This window comes from Pleurodeles waltl, chromosome 2_2 (genome assembly GCF_031143425.1).
Source record: "Pleurodeles waltl isolate 20211129_DDA chromosome 2_2, aPleWal1.hap1.20221129, whole genome shotgun sequence".
Lineage (NCBI taxonomy): Eukaryota > Metazoa > Chordata > Amphibia > Caudata > Salamandridae > Pleurodeles > Pleurodeles waltl.
This window is the reverse complement of record NC_090439.1, coordinates 431,863,822-431,884,153: the sequence shown is the minus strand read 5'-3', so window position 1 is coordinate 431,884,153 and position 20,332 is coordinate 431,863,822. Positions and strand designations below refer to the sequence as shown.

The 20,332-nt window shown below is 40.8% G+C and overlaps 1 protein-coding gene across 5 annotated transcripts in view; it reads left to right on the top strand.

Annotated features, from left to right (window-relative positions):
• The window catches only part of LOC138282395 (cadherin-7), a 228,393-nt gene that overhangs the window by 19,168 nt on the left and 188,893 nt on the right, over nt 1–20,332 (top strand). For all 5 annotated transcript variants that reach the window (XM_069219910.1, XM_069219913.1, XM_069219914.1 and 2 more), the window contains exon 2: nt 879–1,274. In XM_069219910.1, the coding sequence (XP_069076011.1) occupies nt 1,065–1,274 (210 nt within the window). In that variant the 5' untranslated portion in view covers nt 879–1,064. The remainder of the gene's footprint in view (nt 1–878; nt 1,275–20,332) is intronic.

Genomic DNA, 20,332 nt, shown 5'->3' with positions numbered 1-20,332 from the left:
GGGGAGGACTTGTTTCAGTGGATCTCATATTTCCAATGGAACCGGTAACTCATGGTACCTGTCTCACTGAAATGTGAAAAGGCCTTGTAATGAGGACCTTTGAATCAATAGAATTATTTTGTTTCCTAAATGGCTGCACCTTGGTAGATTACATGTGCAGGGCAAAGCGTGCCATGGCCTACAAGTATTTAGCTTCATTGTCTTCTAAACTAATTCACAATATATTAGCTCTGTTTTTCTACAAATTGTTTATTTTGGACTCCCTTTGGCTGCTTTTAACTATCCATAAGTGCATTTTCAGATATGATCCATTGCAGGCGAGATAAATCCAAGTGCAAAATTTACTAGATTCATAGAAACTGAAAGGGTAAACGAGGATGCTATTGCGAATGCTATTATTGCAACTGGATTAATATTCTTTTCAGCAGCAAACCAAAGTGCATTTTACCAGCTGGTGCTCTTTGATTCAATCAATTCGCCATCTGTAAGTTCCATAGGCAGCCCTAATTTGTAAGTGGTTTCTTTTTTTCTGAGTAGTAACCTTCATAAAATGTGCAGTAACATGTTTCTTTGTAGTTGCTGCACTTCTACGCTGCCCCAGAATAGGTTTGACCCTTCATGTAATTGTAAAACAGCTGCTTCCTGTAGCATATGCACACATTTGCATGTATGTTGATGGAAAGTACATCGCTGTATGCTAATTTTGTTTTAATCCTGCTGAGCGACTATTACAATCAAATTAAATCCATTAATATAGGGAATTAAAATTCAGAAAAGAGGGAAATTGACGTATGATGTAAACACGTGTTCCTATTCAGAGACAGTAGAATGTGTGAATTCTTCTTCCAACCAATATTCTCTCTTCTCTTCTTTCTTAGGTGCCATTTGACCTATATTCCCCGTGAAGTCTTTTCAGATGCGATGACCTTTATCAGCTGAACTCTCCACAGAATTGTATCTCTGGGAAACCAGCTGACAGGGCACCATAGGCTAGCGCTGCTAGGCCAACTGGAACAGAGCCTGCGTTTTTCAATTTCCGAAGAATCATAAAACCATAAGAAAAGATGAAGCTGGGAAAGGTGGAACTGTGCCATTTTTTGCAGATATTTGCACTTTTATTTTGTCTCTCTGGGATGAGCCAATCAGAGCTCTCGAAATCGAGATCCAAGCCTTACTTCCAAGGGGGGAAGTCAAGAACCAAGCGCAGTTGGGTGTGGAACCAGTTCTTTGTACTGGAGGAATACCAGGGTCCTGATCCTCTCTATGTGGGGAAGGTAAGCATTCAAATCTGTGACCCTCTTTGCTCAAATTGAACAAGAACAGACAAAAAATGACTTTTGCCCAATATGTGCGTGTTTCTTTTAATTTTTTCTCATGCCCTGTCATCCACATTACATACCGTCCATCTGTCTTTAGTGTATCTTTGTAGTGCAGTGTGCTGTCTGGGAGGTATATATGTTTATTTATGTTCACGGGCCAAATTACCATGTACTGCAATATGAACTGATGTGTTGATTACAGGACAATTCATTGTTACAGTGAATGCTTTAAACATCCCTTAACATAATTTACCCGTATTTGCATTCATTCATGTATTGATCGGAAAATCTTTTAAAATTGAAGATGATATTGTTTACTTAAATCAAACATTTTTTAGCATTTCAAAAAATCTAGAATTTTCCTAAAATCTTGATTTGAAGAATTACTGTAGCTCAGATCCAAATTATAAAGCAACTGAAATTCCGTAGTATAAATGCCACAAAGACTGCCTTTGGCCAATCCAAGAAAGTTCTGAGCTCAGGGATTGTGCTTCGTCTGCCTTCTGTATCTGGTTGCCCTAACTGAAGATTATAGAGGGAATGGCATGTGTTTTAGTGCTCTGGGAGATGGGTGTATTCTTCAAGTAAAGAATGCACCTTTCCCCTTGTTCACAGAGCCCAAGGGGTACAACCGTTGCACAGGAAGCCCAGTGTACAGGATCTAGGGACTGGTTTAGGCTTTGTGGACATTACCTCCACCACCCTTACAGACTACCCTCTGCTAAATGTAGAGATGGCCATTGTCTCAGCATTCATTTTTATACACTAAAAGAAACTACAGTCAAGGCAAACCCCTCAAGGTACAAAAGGTTTGGTGATCGTCCATCATCAGATTTGACGGTCATCCATCAAACTTTAATGAATTTTCTTTTTCAAAAACAAACTCCCAAAGGGGGTTATGTTTTGAAAAATAAAAAGCTAATGACCTCCACACTTTGGAAGTTGTCTTCCAGGCTGTTAGAGAAGTGGGTAATTATTTGTTTGTTGTGCACTATAATTCCCTTGCTATGATGGCTCGTAATCCATTGGGCAATCAGAGGAAGCATTCCTTCAACAGAGCGACTGAGGGATCCATCAACATAGAGCTTAGGCTTTGCCTGCTCTAAATGAGGCATGTGGACTAAGAGCTTGAGGGGGGTACTCTCTGACATTTGTGATAGACTACTGTGTCCAACAAATTCTAATTCAGACCCATAGTCTTAGTTATATTCTGCACCTTTTCACCATTTGCTCAAATCTCACTGGGTGCATCCTTGGCCCATGACCAGTAAGCTGGGCTGAAGGCACAGCCTTCAGGCAAGCCATATGCCCAAGCATTCTGTCCTAGATCTTGCAGGGTGCAGCCTTTTTAAAAACGTGCGACATGTTATGGCTGACGGCACAGTCTTTGGATATTTTGTTCATCTGGCCTGCGTACCCCTAGAGCTCACCAGCCATGGGCACTTCCTGTGAGTTCTGGATAATCTGGGGCATGTTTAGGAACCCTTAGCGCCATTCCATTGTCACATTAGCATAATTTTTGTAACCCTAATGGGGGGTTAGAAGGCCAAAATCACAGCGCTATATTTACAAAGTGGTGCAATGCATTCATTGCACCACTTGTAACCCTTTGTGCTACATTAGGTCTGTACCAGGCATAATGTATGCAAAGGGGGTGTTCCCTCGATAGTGGGGCCAAAAAAATGGCACAAGGAAATCTAAGAGATTTCCTTGCACCATTTTTTTAGCACTTTTAATGCCTGTTCAGAGCAGGTGTTAAAATGAGGCTTCCATTGGTTGCAATGGGCATCTTGGTGTTTTGCAGGATTAGCATCAGAATTATACGGACTATCATAAAAAATTCTGGTGCTAGTCCCTAACTACTGCCATGGTGTGCCATATTTTAAATACGGCGCACACATGGTGGCGTTAGGGGGCCCTAGGGGGTGCATGAAAAGTGGCGCTGCACTATGTGCAGCACCCCTTTTTTTAAATATGCCCCTCAGTGTGACATTATACAATGCATTTTGCACTAGTCCCTTGTGATCAGATCCCATGCACATGGCAAAACCTTCTACCATTGTCCAGCTATCAGCCTCTCCACCCCGAGTATCGCAGGGCATGACGTTTATCCAGAGAATTATAGGTATAGAGGCCCATATTTAATGGAAAATTATGGAGTGCGATGCTGCGCCAAAATTAGAAGCGCCGCACTCCATCATTTTTACAACACAGGGATGCACCATATTTAATTGAATATGTGGTCCCTTGCACTGGCGCTAAATTGAGCTGCCTAGAGCCAACACAGGCATCCTTGACCATCGTGCAAGGATGTCTGCGTTGAGGGGTTCGATTGTTTGTGTGAGGGAAGGTGTCTCTTCCTGCACATAAACAGCCACTCACAGTGATTTGGCACTTATGTGTGTGCTACGGAATGCAGCACACACAGAAGTGCCAAAGTGTCATTTTGAAATGATTGTTTATGTTCAGGAAGGAACACCTTCCTGCACATAAACAATAATTTCTGGCATTTTGCACTTTCTATGTGTGCTGCAGAATGCAGCACACAGAGAAAAAGTAGAAATCAAGGAGGAATAAAAGTATTTCTCCTTGTTGCACCCTGTTAACACTACCCCTGGAGTGGCGTTAGATTTTGGCGCTACCTCAGGTTTACAAAAACCTGTAAATCTGAGGCAGCATCAAAATGTAATGGATGATTGTGAAGGGGCCGTATCTATGTGGTGTCTTAAGCCACAAAAAGTGGCTTAACACCACCTTTTAAATACGGCACAGGGCATTGCGCCACCAAAGCGTCACGAAGAGTGATGCTCCAGTGGGGCTAGGGCCTCCTAAATATGCCCCAGAGTGTTTTAGTAGTTTTTACTCTATCCCTACTCCTCTGCATCAAAACAACACAGGGCATTTCTTTTTAGATGACGCCATTCATCCATGCCCTGCACCTTCCTAACAGAGACTGTGGCCACACCTAATTGCTAATTGTCTCTGGGCAAAGGGGCACAGCTTATACAAGATAGATAGATAGATAGATAGATAGATAGATAGATAGATAGATAGATAGATAGATAGATAGATAGATAGATAGATAGATAGATAGATAGATAGATAGATATACAGATAGATAGACAGATTAACTAAGAACATAGGCACTTGGGCATGCACAGAGTCAGACCGAAAGACAAATGCTGTATATGTTGGTGTCAAATTAACAAACAGAATCACACAAACATACCCAGAAGAGAAAGGCAGCCAGGCAGGCAAGTAGAATGTTGGTTATTTTAGTTGGTTGATTAAAGTAGATGGCTGTGTGTGAATGAGCATCAATGTAAGCAGGTAGGGAATCATAGAGACAACCAGACAAACAGATTCAGATAGACCAAGAGATCACTACTCCAAATGGACAAACATAAAGACTACAGTATGTGCACTGAAGTGTGATTTCTGGATATAATCCTCGTACTGTAGCGAACCCCTCACCACATCAGCTACAGCAGGGGTGGGAGGGACTGATACTGGGTTCCCAGAGCTGCTTTATGTTCAGCTAACATTTAGGGTGACCTGCCCAGAATATCAACATCAGCCATAATTGTGGCATGTGCTCAAGCCTCCCAGCATTCCCCTTGGCTGTGTTAGCAAACCGAGGTGTCTCCCATCTGACAGAAAATAAATGAGATAAACATTCAGCCTGTTAAAATTCTTTTCATCTCGAAAGCATATTCATGAGTCATGCAATTTTGTTGACCCTGCTGCTGAATAATTGAGTAGTTGCTTATTTTAATAATTCTTCATTCCTTTCAACCTAAACCCTCATGTCATTGGTCTGCAGGGGCGGACGGTTTGCTACATGACTTTCCTGTGCCTACACAGTACACAGTACATATTTTGAAAAGGCAAGGCATGCAAAATGTATAGGGACAGTCTTTGTTCCAGTTCAAACCATCCTCTCATGCAGCACCCCTTGCTTATACATTTGTGGGCTACAAGGACAACTCTCCCAATTTGTCTTGCCTGTGACTTCCATTTCAGCACTTATGCCTACACAACCCTACTAGCAAGCCTCCGTCTTCCTGTCATTAGTACAGTAATGAAACCTCAACTTGCTCTACAACGACAAATAGCCCTACAAAGGCACCTCATGAATGAACTGTATCATTCCCACCATCCTAATTCCGTGACTCCCATAAGACATTTTCAGTGCACCTCAGTCTTGATCTTGTGGAACATCTTCTACTGAAACCCTAGATTCCCACAGCTCTGCCAGTGCACCTCAGTCTTCTAGGCAGCATCCTAATTGACTTCAGTTCACAACACCTTCAGTGTCTGCTGCTGTTTTTGAAGTGAACTCTTGCTTGTGGGTGCTTTCCCATACTGACATGAGGGAATGTATGATTGAACAATGCGTGCAGGAACCACGCATGCATTAACAATGTGGTCAGAACAACGACTGTGTCGTTTCCACACATGCTTTTACCACGATTTTTCATTGTAAAAGCATGCCTAGTAAAAAGGCATGTGTGGTAACGGCATGAGTGCTTCTATCATGCCACCCGCCGTAAGGCCCAAAAGTACCCACCCCTAATACTTAAAGTACCCTGACCCCCCCACCTGCCCTAAAAACAAAACTACCCGACACCCCCTCCCTGGCCCCTGAAAACAAAACTACCACAACCCCCCACCTGCCCTAAGGCCCAAAAGTACTACACACCTAATACTTAAACTACCCTGTCCCCCCCTCCAACCTAAAAAGAAAACTACCTCCACTCACCCCTAAAAACAAAACTACCCGACCCCCTAACCCACTCTAAAAATAAAACTACCCTGACCCCCTAAAATCTGAACTACCCTGATACCCCCACCCACCTTGACCCGTAAACCATTCCCCAACCCCCATCCCGCCCTATAAACAAAACTACCTCAACACCCCTGCCCCGAAAAAACAAAATGACCCCCCACCCTAACCCTAAAAACAAAACTACCCCGACCCCCACACACCCACACCTAAAAACAAAACTACCCTGACACCCCGCCCCCGCCCAATGCCATAAAACCTTCCTGACCCCCCCAACCACCCTAAAAACAACCAACACCCAACCACCCTAAAACAAAACTACCCTGAACCCCCCACCCTGCCCCTAAAAACAAAACTACCCCCACTCCACCCCAAAAAACAAAACTACCCGACCCTCCAACCCACCATAGAAATAAAACTACCCTGACCCCCACCTCCCTAAAAACTGAACAACCATGACACCCCCACCTACCTTGACCCCCTACATTGCCCCTAAAAAAATAGCCCAACACTCCAAACCCAAGCCCTTAATCCACCCCACCCCCTAAAAATTACCCCCAAACCTGCGCCAGCCCCACTTCCCTGACCGCACTCTCTCCCGATCAACCCTAAAATAACCTCAAACATCCCCACCCCTCCCCCTCAAATAAAATAGCCCAATGCCCCCACCCCAAGCCCTTTATTCACCCCACCCCTAAAAACTACCTCCAACCTTACCAACCTCCCACCCTAAGCCCTACCCTTAAAAAAAATCCTAAACACCTACCACTCCCACCTCGAAAACAAATGGCCCAGCCCCCACAGCTGCACCCCAAGCCCTTCATCCACACCCTACCCCTAAAAACTACTTCCACCCCTGCCCTAACCCCACTTACCTGACCACGCCATGTCCCGATCCACTCTGCCTTTTTCTGTGCCTTAACCACGCATATGTGTAGTTCAGCACATGCATGGGTAAGGCAGAGAAAAAGCGATGTGCTGTGGTTACGCTTGCATGGGAAACGTCCACGATGTTCCCAATGTGTTGTTCAGGACATTTTCCGACATGAGGACCTGTGTCCAGGTCAGGTCCTGCCAGATTTCTCTAAATAGCCACCAAAACAAGGGTACTACTTCTAAGTTGTAGCAATGATCAGGGTAATTGCATCTTACTTACAAACCAAAAAATTGCATAGTAATGCCAGTAAAATGTAAAGCACGTTGGTCAAATCTTTAAAAATTGTGCACTTAAATGCACTATATTTCTCATTTTTCTTGAAAGGAGAACCCTTGAATCTTCCTGGGGTTGTGGTGGAGTGGGCTTACCATCCCACTTTCTAAAAGTAATTCCGTGTGTTGTTCAAGATAGGAGGTGGTACTTATTTTCTCCAGGCTAACCTGATGTGTTTTTCACTAGCCAGTTTCACATCCACAAATTGTGCATAACTACAGGGTTTAGTTGTGTGTGAGTCCTGGGAAGCCTTTAATTTAATTACTGAAACATTGTAGTGTTTTATTTGTGTTTTTTTTATAGAAAACTATAAATTTGGAAAGTATTTCAACTTTTTTGGGAGTGCCTTATGATACCTAAAGCACTGAACTCTTTTTCACAACATTAGTGCAGGCTCAAATTCAACCGAACTAGGGGGCTCATTTGCAAGCCCCTTGCACCCCCATAGTGTCATTTCTTTTATGATACAGCAGCGCAAAACAGTCTCTAACCCCATTCCATATTTATTTACTGGCACAATGTCATCATTGTGCCAGTTTATAAACCCTTGCGCCCCATCATATCCCTCAACAGGTATAATTATGAAAGGGAAGCGTTCCCCCACATGGGGGTCCAAAAAAATGGCGAAGTGAAATCTACAAGATTTCACTGCACCATCCTAGCATAATTTTTAATGCCTGTCCAGGGCAGACGTTAAACTGCCGCTAGCCTCTTTTCAATGGGCCTCCATGAGCTTTTCTGGACTAGGGTCCAATTTTGTGATGTTATTCCAGAAAAGCGCCACAACTGCATCAAACATTTTGACGCAGTAGTGGTACCGAGCGCCATAGTGTGCTGAATTATAAATACAGAGCTACCATGGTGTCATTAGGGGGGGTGCATGGCGACGCAAGGAAACTGGGGCATCAGAACCGATGTGCCAGTTCCTTGTAAATGAGGCCCTCAATTTCTCAGAGTAGAGTGTAGAGATATTTTTTACATTGTGAAAAAATAGGTGTATAAATGACTATTTCCTGATGAATACAAAAACACATTTTAAAAGCCTCAAACATTTGCATTATTCTAAACACCATTGAATTTGAAATGTTGGTGGTTATGATTATGTAAATAGATAGAAAAGTCTCTCACTGCCTAACCCACAGCTATGAAATCACTATAACAAGGAGATTGTATGATGTTTACATTAACTACGCCGATGGTAGGCATACCACTGTTATTTCCCGGTACGAGTCTAACATGCCTTTTTATGCTATATCGGTTGCCTATTTAATTCATTTGTAGTCAGTTTACAAAGCCTAAGCAAAAGGGATGCCTCAAAGCAAACAATGGAAGTCAAAACGACTATAAGGAAATACAAAAAATACAAGATGGAGCGAGAAACAAAAAAAAGGTGGAAATGAAGAGACTGTAGGAGAAAGTGAGGGAGGAGACAAGGGGGGGTGAACAAGAGAAGTGAGGAAGGAAGTTTGATAGCAAGTAGAAGAATTATGAGATTTTGTTTTATTTTATTTTTTTAGAAAAGCTGAAAAAAATCAGCAAAAGGGACAAATTAAGTGTGAAGGAGTCTTTTTAATATTGTATTGTATTGTATTGTAATCGTATTTATATCAAATTATGTGTAACATAATACGTTTAGGTTGTATACTGACGATCTCTTTGCACTTTTCCTTAGTAAATGTTACACAGCAGTGACCATTTCTTGGGATGGCAAACATTGACACTTTTCAGAAACATTTCTATGGCAGCTTCATTTGTTTTATAAAATAATTTCAAGCCCCATTGAGATATCTGCCTAGGGTGATTTTATGACATATGAGGAAAGTTTCCTATGTTATTGTCAGAAACTATTTCAGCTTTCCGAAAACACCAGCTGAAGCCAAGCAGAACCATGCCTCTTGGCTGTTTATTTTTTAATCCTCTGTATAGTTTTAGAAGAGAAAGGAATTATGATGTGGAGTAGATGGACCCAGAGCCTATGTTTGTTATGTTGACATGTTGGATGTCAGCATATGGTTTTGTCTTTCATAGGAAGGTGTCTGCAATTTAGAAGTGCACGTGTGTTTCATCAACAAGACATTATTTACGGCTGCTCATTACTTTGTCTAATTATTTTCTTTCAACCTCATAGCTTTCGTTGTCGACGCAGCATCCACTCTCACATCACACCAAGTTACTGCACATGTATAATAGATTTACCTGCGGATTGCATGCACAGGGAACTACCTCTCAGAGTGTTGTATCTAATCATCTATTTGTGTAAGAGAAGAAAGAGGCGTGCTCCGAAGATCCCTTTCTCACAGCTGCCATCAGTGTGCTATGCGCACAAACGCATGTCAGTGCGACCGTGCAGTATAAGCAGAGGATGCGTCCTTCCAGGCCGCGGGGGTCTGCCAGCCCCCGCTTAATCTCGACGCACAGCTTGCACCTTGTCCCCAGCTTTACTGTAGCCCCGCAGCATTGATGTTTGATATGTGCCAGTCCGGCCTTTTTTTAATCATTTATTATATTTGACTTGGACACCGAAGGAAACTGTTCTATGTTCTCACGCTGACCCTTGGTCCAGGTTCTAGGGCCCATATTTATACTTTTTGACGCTAAACTGCGCTAACGCAGTTTAGCGTCAAAAAATTTAGCGCCGTCTAACGCCATTCCGAAGCGCCATGCGGGCGCCGTATTTATGGAATGGCGTTAGCCGGCGCAAGCAGACCGGCGCTGCCTGGTGTGCGTGGAAAAAAACCACGTAGACCAGGCAGCGCCGGCGTAGGGGGAAAATGGCGCTAGGGCGTCTTAAAATGGCGCAAGTCGGGTTGACGCTAAAAAATCGTCTTAACCCGATTTGCGCCATTTTTTCGACGCCCAGACGCCATTTAAATGACTCCTGTCTTAGTAAAGACAGGAGTCATGCCCCCTTGCCCAATGGCAATGCCCAGGGGACTTATGTCCCCTGGGCATGGTCATTGGGCATAGTGGCATGTAGGGGGGCACAAATAAGGCCCCCCTATGCCACCCAAAAAAAAATGAAAAATATGATAAATGATACTTACGTGAACTTACCTGAATGTCCCTGGGGTGGGTCCCTCCATCCTTGGGTGTCCTCCTGGGGTGGGCAGGGGTGGCAGGGGGGCTCCCTGGGGGCAGGGGAGGGCACCTGTGGGCTCATTTTGAGCCCACAGGCCCCTTAACGCCTACCCTGACCCAGGCGTTAAATAGTGGCGCAAATGCGGGGTTTTTTGACCCGCCAACTCCCGGGCGTGATTTTTGCCCGGGAGTATAAATACGACGCATTTGCGTCGCCGTCATTTTTTTAGATGGGAACGCCTTCCTTGCATCTCATTAACGCAAGGAAGGCGTTCACGCAAAAAAATTACGCTCTTTGCCCATACTTTGGCGCTAGACGCGTCTAACGCCAAAGTATAAATATGGCGTTAGTTTTGCGCCGAATTTGCGTCGAAAAAAACGACGCTAATTCGGCGCAAACGGAGTATAAATACGGGCCTAGGTCTTTCTTCATGGTTCCATATTATCATGTGGGTTTTACCTATAAAAAATCATTTTCAGTCCACGTTCTGATATATTTTGCTCTCAGCGAAAAATGACTGGAGGAAAATACCAGCGTCCTGATCTCATGTATCCCATCCAGCAATTTTAACGCATCGCTATATGCTCCTAGCATTTATTTCATCCTGTGTAAATGTACCTCGATGAAAAAAAGAACGTGGGTCATAAAGGCTCCTGACTCCTCCAACTTGCGTTGCCCTCCAATTGAGATACAAATAACAACATTTAAAGTAGGCTACCTACCTAGCAACTGAGGCTCAGCCAATGAGCAGGCCACTGTACCCAGCCACCTAGTTAACATTCCGGTCGCTCGACGAGTACTTAAATTAAGGAACTCGACTGCTCCTCTAACATCTCCAGTTCATTAAGGCCTTAACCCTGAGACATTCTTTTTCTGGAGCGGCACTTTCTTTTTATAATTCTGTGCTTGTGCGAATTCGGAACCAGACTATTTTAGTAGTTTAAAAGACACCTAAACGTTTACCTATTTCAAACCCATCTTACATAGGCGGTTTTCCTGTTCTTCTCTTTCTACCCTTTATTTCCACATCCTTTTTTATAGCTCAATCTCTTTGTACCAGTTGTTATAATGTAAAGCGCCCCGAATCCTCCATTGTAGCCCGAGGATTGTATGAATCAGTTAAATAAATAAATAAATAAATACATACATACCTTGCACGTACCCCTCATCATGGGAAAGTTGAAAGCTCTTTCCTGAAATGTGTGAATCTGGTCCATGGATCAAGAAATGTGGATTCCAGAACTGGTCAAACGAATACTGACATGTCTTTGCTTGTGCTGTGTTATGCGGTTTACACCTCCACTTATCTAGTAGCTGCAACTGTACAAATACTAATGATCTCTGCTCTTGCGTTTGCCATGCCCCTGTCACACAGCTTCTCTTTTTTGAGGTAAACCAATGACATTAACTCTCAGAACTCCCTACTCCTTTTAAGATGTTTAGGACATCACCTTCATCCTGGACTGCTCCTCCATTATTTTGTAAAAAATAAGTGCATGATTTTGCAATAGTTTTTACTAAAGCTAAGACCCAACCTACATAGTCAACTTTGCATAATTCCTGCATTATGCTTGCAATAACAAGACCTTTCCACCCTGCTGTGTGTACGTTAATTGTGATGAAACCGTAGTCCACGCGTGGCAATATTATCACTTACTCACCACTTTTACAATAAGAGACAAAGCTAACATGGTTTACTTCCCATTCAAGCAGACGTTTTTATGTGTAACCAAATCATAATGCTAGTAATGTCCCCATTTGATTTCGGATTCGCAATATAATAATGCATTTTACGTGTACAAAACCACAGAAAAAACACAAATCCATGCACAGACGCACATATGCATATATGCACACGCACACTTGTTTTTGCAACTACATCATAAAAAGCAATACAAATTAAATAATGGTTTCCTTGACTGAAGAACCTTTGATGGTATGACATATAAACAAATTACTTGAAACAACACTCATCAGGCTTGGGAAGCAAATGTTATCATATATGATGAAATCCGACACAGATGTGTTTGGATTTTATCTTGTTCGATAATTAGCGACTATTAAAAGTTAGCCCTTGAAATGTGAACTACCAAGTGGATTTTGGTGCACCAAAATCTGCAAGGCTTGTTTATAGCAGGCGAATTCTCCCACCCCCTTTCTAAATTCAGGCCGGTTTGACATGGGCAAGTTTAATGGACCTGGTACTTGCGTGGTGTAGTAAAAAAACTCAACACTTAGAATTGATATCCCTGTGCAAATAGGTCACTGTTCATAATCAGGGCCTTAGGGATCCGTGACAAGATCGTTCTAAAAGAGATGCAGTAGCTAACATTGTATCTATGAACACACTAGAAAAAAATATTATAGCTGGCGGCTTCAACCTGCGTATGGACAAGCATATACAATTCATTTCAAAAACATGAATGAGATGGTCCAATGAAGGCCAATAGATAGAGATTGTGCTAAGGATCAAGGCCCCATATCACACTATAGCTATCACTAGGCCAAGTCATCCCAAGGAAAACGACAAATAAGGTTCAAAGAGGCCATATAATTGATATAAGAAGTAGCTTGCCAAGATTTATTGAAGGGCAATAATTTTGCAATCAAAAGGTCAAGCCCACCCCCAAAAGCAGAAAAAAAAGTATGTTAAAAAAAAAGCTCAGAAAAAGAATACAATCAGGTGAAGACGATGAAAGATCGGTTTGACATCATCTTCATTAATGAGGCAAACCGGTAACCAAGATAAATTCTTAGCATTTTCCAAAGGCTAAGAAACCTAGAAAACATTGAAAACCAAAGCAGGTTCCACACTGCAAGACTGCACATGCCTTATTTTAGTACATAAACCAAAGAAAAATAAAACAGAAGAAAGCATTGCAAAGAACCCCAAAGAACACATTCGAGCCCAATGTTGCAACACTCGCTTGGCTCTTTGCTTTTCACCATTGGGTTCTGGAAAATGAGAAGGAAGGTAATTCAGCAGTAAATATCTAAGACAGAATTGTACATCTTGCCTGCTTCATATATAAATGATAGTTTTCCAATACAAGTCAGGGTGTATTGCCAGACACTTAAAGAAAGTGACTGCCACTCTACTCCTTGAGAAACCAATGGCCAACCCTAGTTTCACCTTTGGAACAATCAAAGTATCCCATATCCTGCTACAAGTCTTGAAATGGAGGTTAAAGACCCAGCTACATTAGGAGCTATATGAACTGCAACTTTGGAGGTGCAAGGATTGAAGACACCTTTATAAACCTTTCACCTTGTATTTTACACTAAGACAATTCAGTTGATACAGTCTACGTTTATTTTGATGTTCAGAACAAATATATCATGCACTTTTATCTATGTTTTTAAAACAGTTCACAGCGAACAACTGTTCTGAGGCTTCTCCACTACTATCTCAAAGTTGTAAATACAGTACTTAACTTATACTCAGAACTGTACAGCCAAACGTTCTATGCTGTCTATATATTATATTAAAATTATGCTGATATTTAATAACTGAGTATACATGTTCTGTGTACAAATGTTCTATATTTTATTCCCAAACTGAAATACAACTTTGTGGTTCCAAAATTATATCAATTATATCATGATAATATGAGCTATAATGTCATCCATATGTAGTCTATTGCTTTGTAAAACATTTAGGGCCTGATTATGACTTTGGCAGGCGATGCACTGTCTATCAAAGTGTAAGAAGACAGTATGTCCGCATCTGTGACCTGACTCCACCGGCCATATTTATAGATGATCCCTGGCCTAGTGGTGATCTGTGTGTCTTCATAGGAACCAACGTCACTATAATTCTTCTGAAGGCACTGCAATTTGTGTGAGCAGCTGCGTTCTTTCAGATGGCACTGTATCAAACTTTTTGTTTTTCAAAACCAATCTTCCTTGTTATTAAAAAACAAAACAATTATGTTTGCTAAACCATGGGAGAATTCTACCCAGGTGTGTTGGTCCTTTTAACCTTTTTTCGTTCCATAATCCTTAAGCTTTTTCCCTGAGGTGTGGGACAGAAAAAACATCAGTCCACCCGCTATAAGTACCGTGGGTGGTCTGATGTCCTTACTCCAGCAACCCCTACTTTGTCAGGTCACAAGAGTATACTTTCTGTCGGTGGAGCCAGTGGGGCCACTGTGTCGGAAAGATGAGAGTCCTCACACTTCTAAATGGGACAGGTGAACAATCAGTTCAGACAGAACAATCAGTTAGACATGGTACACTTCCTAATTTGTGACGCAGTACTCTGCCAAACTTTAGATCCGTTTCTCAGTTTTTTAAACCAAAATCTTACCCATGCATATATTTAAATTCTTTATATCCCATTTACACTTTCCCTTCCTCACTTGTTTCGCAGCTGGAGTGTTCGAGCATCGAGTGAGGGTGTAAACAAAAACGGTTAGGTTTCATTAAAGACATGTACATTGTTGGTAACTTTGTGTGCCAATATAAACTATATGCTTTTTTCTGCACATGGAGAGCTACGTATTGGAGCCCATCCTGTAAAAATATGTCATTGCAGTTTGAAAATACAGTGGGAAAATGGAGATGCTTCCATTTTTTTTAAATTTACTCGGTATTTTGTTTTTCAATTCCCAATTAGATAACTATAGATCCCAGAACACTAAGCAAGAAACTGCTGCACGGAATGCCCAGAGACTGTAAATACCAAATATGTGTGGGTTTTCCTAGGGAACAAAATCTGTGCAATAATTCTGTAATGTTAGTACTGATGAATACATTGTATCAGAATTTCTGTTTATTGTGCAGGTTTTGTTTGATGACACATATAAAATTCAGGACTAAATTGAAAGTATACTAACTATACATTTTCTTATTCATATGACCTAAAAATTCATCGGGTGCCAGGAAGACCTCCCTTGTTCTGAATGGTTGAGGTTTTGCCTAGGACACTGAAATTAAACTTAGGATAGTATCACATTAGTGTCTATCATTCAACATTCTTTTATGAACAACATATACAGAAGATCCCAGTTGAATATGTCAGAAATCTCTATGTATTGCTCATTGGAAGAATTAGCACTGATTGCTAAAATGAATGGTTGAACTATTATGTTTTCTTTGGCAGTCAATAAATTAATTTTCAAACAAAATATCTTAATCTAAAAGGACTGATGTTTCACACAATTGAAAGAAATTTGAAGCTCATCTTCTGTAGTTCTTAAGTTTGTGACTCTGGGAATGATGACCTGATGTACTCTTTGAGACGTAGGTTAAATAGAAGTCGGTTTGGCTGCAGAATAGGTCTTTCAGAAGTGTGGTGAGGTAGTATGGCTTGCCACCGCATCCAATCCAGTGGTGACGGGCACATAAGTCTGCCCTTGACTTATCTCCAGTAGGCAGGCTGTGCACTTACTGTACTGCTTTCAGTATAGCCGCTCTAGGGCACACATTAACTGGCCATCCGAGGAAGAACCGTGAATCATGTTCTTGGCATTTCTCTGCCCTCAAAACCAGGATGAGTCTCCCAAATGTCAGAGTCAAAGAGTAAGAGGGCTGTTTAACAAGAGTCCTGCTTACAAGAACAAAACAACACATTGAAATGAGTCACAGAGTAACCGAGATCCTAACAAAGCTACATCAGCCCTCTGCAGGGTCCTCACTGTAGCCCCTCTCACATCCTCAGTAAAATCATCATCGCTATATTTCTGATTATTTGTAATTCACATTTCATGTTCACAAGGAGATTCATAAACTGCAATATGTGAAGATGGATCAGGGGAAAAGTATGTTCTTTGGAGCAGTTTTATTCTTCCACTCAAAATGACATAGTTGCATATCACTATATCTACAGCTATATTATACTATTTACACATGCTTGTATTTCTCGTTTGCAGCTACACATACATCGGAACCACCACATTTCATTTTCAGTTAACTATGGCCTTCTACATAGATGGTTAATATTCCCTTACCAGGATCATCACCTTATGGCTGTGCAGGAAATTCTGTACAGTATCTCTGCCACTTAAGAAGTTTTTCCACATATGTTGCACCTTAAAGCCATTGTTCCACAAAGGTTGCTTTTTATGAACCCACTGCCCTAAGTCATGTTTCTAAGCTAAGGCATAATCTGTTCGTTATGAACATCCGCCCAGGACCTCTTTGAAGCCAGTATGTAATCTCATTCAGACATGTTAAAAGGCATGTTAAAATGAAGCAACACGGGTACCAATTTGAGAAGTATTGGATCTGCTGTCCTATCATGATGGACTGCCCTGGCTAAAATCAGAGCCCAGCGCCTGTGTTTATTTGCACGCAGTGTGTAAAGTGAATTCATTTAACCCATTTCTCCCCAAGTTAGCACTTTATTATGAGACAGCCCAGCTCGGAAGGAGTAAGCAAGTTTTGCCTCTTTCTTCTTTCCGAGCTGTATTGTCTGAAAATAAATCACTACTCAGAGAAAAATAAGGTTAAATAAATTCAGTGCAGGTACATACAAATTGCGCTGGACTCTGGTCTGCAACTGCAGATCCCAGAGTGATAGGGCCCACGTCTTAGAATTACTATTCATTTGGTTTTAGTAAAACTATTTTTATTGAAACTAAGAACAATCTTAAAGCAAAAGGGAAGGGTTCGAATATGTGTCTATAATGCAAACAAGAAATGTTTTAGTTATCAGCATGTCCTCTTAAGTTAATTGCAAAATCAAATATTAAGGTACTCATATTAACAACACCTAGCTAGTAACACATATGTATTGATCAATTTCATTGTGTCTTTTCCTTTGCCGCGATCAAAGAGAAGCACATTCTCCTTGCCACTTCTGAAATCCATGTTATAGTTTGACATGCTAGACAGTTATGAGCAACTTTCCTCCAAGTATATCCCCCTGAAATGTTCAATACATCTTTCTATTAATATAGCTGTTCAGCCTGTCTGCCTGGTACTTCAGTTTTCTTCATTTCTTACAGTCAAGACATTTGTTCACGCCAACTGCAGTACCAAAGGTCATTTCATTCTGATCTGTGTTGAAATTGCATACTTTCTTCAGTCAGTTTCTTTAGCTTGATTTCACATCTTAGAGAGAGCCGGCCTTCTTCACATCCTTTTTCGCTCCTCCTCCTCTCTCTGCCATGTGAGAGTTGATAGGGAATAGGTCAGGAAGTCAAAGAAAATTTAATAACATGTATAGTGGTTTGACCCAAAAAGAGCTGTGCAGACATCGTGGTCCTCATATCATCCCTGCTCAGCATGAAATGATGGCTTATCTCCCCTGGGAAGTTTCTTTCGATGGTATTTCCTTCAGAATTTAAACTGACTGAACATGAAATGTGATTCTACTTTTTATTGCAAAGTTTACGGTGAAAAATAGTTTCTGTTTCATAGCAGGGTATAGTTTCCAAATGTTTCATGCATGTAGACATTGAAGTCCAAGTTGACAGATATTTTCCTAAAGGCAAGTGTGATCTGTTCTTGAAGTAATCCTGGCCTACTACTGGAAATCGGTAGTAGGCTAAAATTACTACAATATTAAGTCAGGGCAAATATTTTGTGAATTAGACCCAGTGTAATTAAATAAGCATGCAAGTGATTTGGTATTGATTAACGTTTATTTGAAATATCATAGCTCAAACATCACTAGCCTGTCCTAATTTAACATCTAAGTAATGATTCATTTGATGCTTAGGTGTGAGTTGGGGGCCATATGTGAAAAATATTTTTGCAGTCAGAAACAGCCTCATTGGGCCTTTTCTGACTACAATAAAGGCTTTTTCATATGTACAAATGCCAAATTACAATGTAGTAACATGTTACTGAATCATAATTTGGTTTAGCGATTCAGTATATGGAAGGGGTGTGTTTAGGTGGTCCCTTTCAAATTTCGAATTGCAGCGCTATGTATGAATGTTTTGCAACTGAATTATGGTCACAAATGAATAATGTTTTACTGACTACTGAAAGGTAGTGGTAACCATTCGCAAATGGGAATGGATACCAATAGGATCCCATTCAGAATGTAAAAACACATATTTTTTTAGAGAAGGCAGTGGTCCCAGGGACCTCTGCCTACTCCGAAAAAATGAAACTTCAGTTTTCATTTTTTCTCTTTAAATGCATTGTGTTGTCCTCTAAGAAAAATGGTCTGCATTAAAAAAAAAAGGTTTGCTTTATTAATAAGCAATCACAGACATGGTGGTCTGTTGAGTCAAGCAGGCCACATTCACTGTGACGGCTATCATTCCTAATGGGTAGCAAACTGCAAACTACCCATTTAATATTCATGAGGCTGTTCGATTTGTAACCCATTAGAAATTGTTATTGAAAACTTTTAAGTTTCTTACATTATGACCAGTAATTACATACTTGTGATTCAGTACGAATCACAATTAGAAAATCGTAATTCCAGCATTTTGTACATGTGGCCCTAACTCCTAGAAACCCAGAACAGTGTCATACCTAATGGCTTGATTCAAAGAAGTATGTTTGTCTGTAAATGTAAACATACATTTATGGCCAAAAATGGCTGCCTGATATTCACAAAGGGATAGCTGGCCAGTGTACGCTGGTTTACACATTCAATACTTTAAGCCACTGCGCCATAAAATTATGCTGGTTAAATCCCAAGCAGTGGGTGGGAAGTAGGTGGAACAAGGCATACTTTGCATTGCGAGATTATGAACACCAACAAACATGAAAGAACTGGAGTCCTTTAAGGGAGGGAAGGACAGCAGAACACACCCAAATGTAAGGGAGGAAGCAAGGCAAATAATTTTTTTCCTGTGGAGAAAAACGAAAAAAAGAACAGAGCAATTACACTAGAGCAGTATATCTCAAATGCAGAATTGCATGTAAACTTACTTATTCAGGAAAATGTCCACACCTTTGAAAGTCATAGGACTTTCCTTGGAGTATGCTGGGAATCCTTAGATTGGCACAGCTTTGCAGCTGTACTCCTAGAAATGTTTTGAAATTGAAAATAATATTGCAAAAGTATATTCAGTGTAATTTCGACACGTCTCCAAACTCACATGATTACACTTTGTGAAACAGCCCCCTCTACTTATAGCTTGTTGTTGCATTGAAATTAACTTAGACAATGATGTTAAAGGTTCACACATTCTCTGAACCTCTTCAAGCATTGTTTTTTGCCTCCATAGAGGAAATCCATCCACTAGGCTTAAATTATCACCCAATGTTGTTTATATAAAGTTCTCCAAATATTTTATTAATACCACCATATCCACAGATTGAATGTCAATCCTTAATTCACAATAGATGGTGAATATGTGTCTTTTCAATGGATCACAGGTCATTATAAGGCCTCATGGTAAACAATTTAAAATGAAAGCTCTAATCTTCAGCAAACAGCAATAATATAACTATTTTTTTAATTTAAAAGGAAATATTTTTGATTCTACTTAGAAAAAAAGCATTTTAAGGATAACTATAGCAGCAGGTTTAACGTCCCACTCTGACTCTGTATGAAGAGCTGTTAAACAAACATTCTACATTCTCTCCACTTAATGTGTAATTTCTCTTTGGCATTACTGGAGGTCTTCAATATGGATGGTGACAGAGTTATGTTTTCATGCTGGTGCACAGATTACCAAGAGGTCCTGTCCTGCTTTAGATATTGCACTTCCTAAATCAGTCAAATATATTAATATTCTAAATGTTGTAACCCTTTTAATATCATCCTTAGCTACTGATAAAGGTCAACCTTATCACTTCACTCTTTTAATATTCAACTTGGCTTCCACCAATGCCACTTTTAACATTTGTCATATCCTACATATAGATTAGGCCTGAAAAAAAGACTAGGACAGATTCAGGAGTAACCTATTTGGAGACCATGAATAGAATAGACACAGCTTATTCACTTTAAATCTGTCATGTCTGTATTAGTATGATGCCAACCAGAATCCTTGAATTCATCTTGCAAGCCAATTAATAATCAT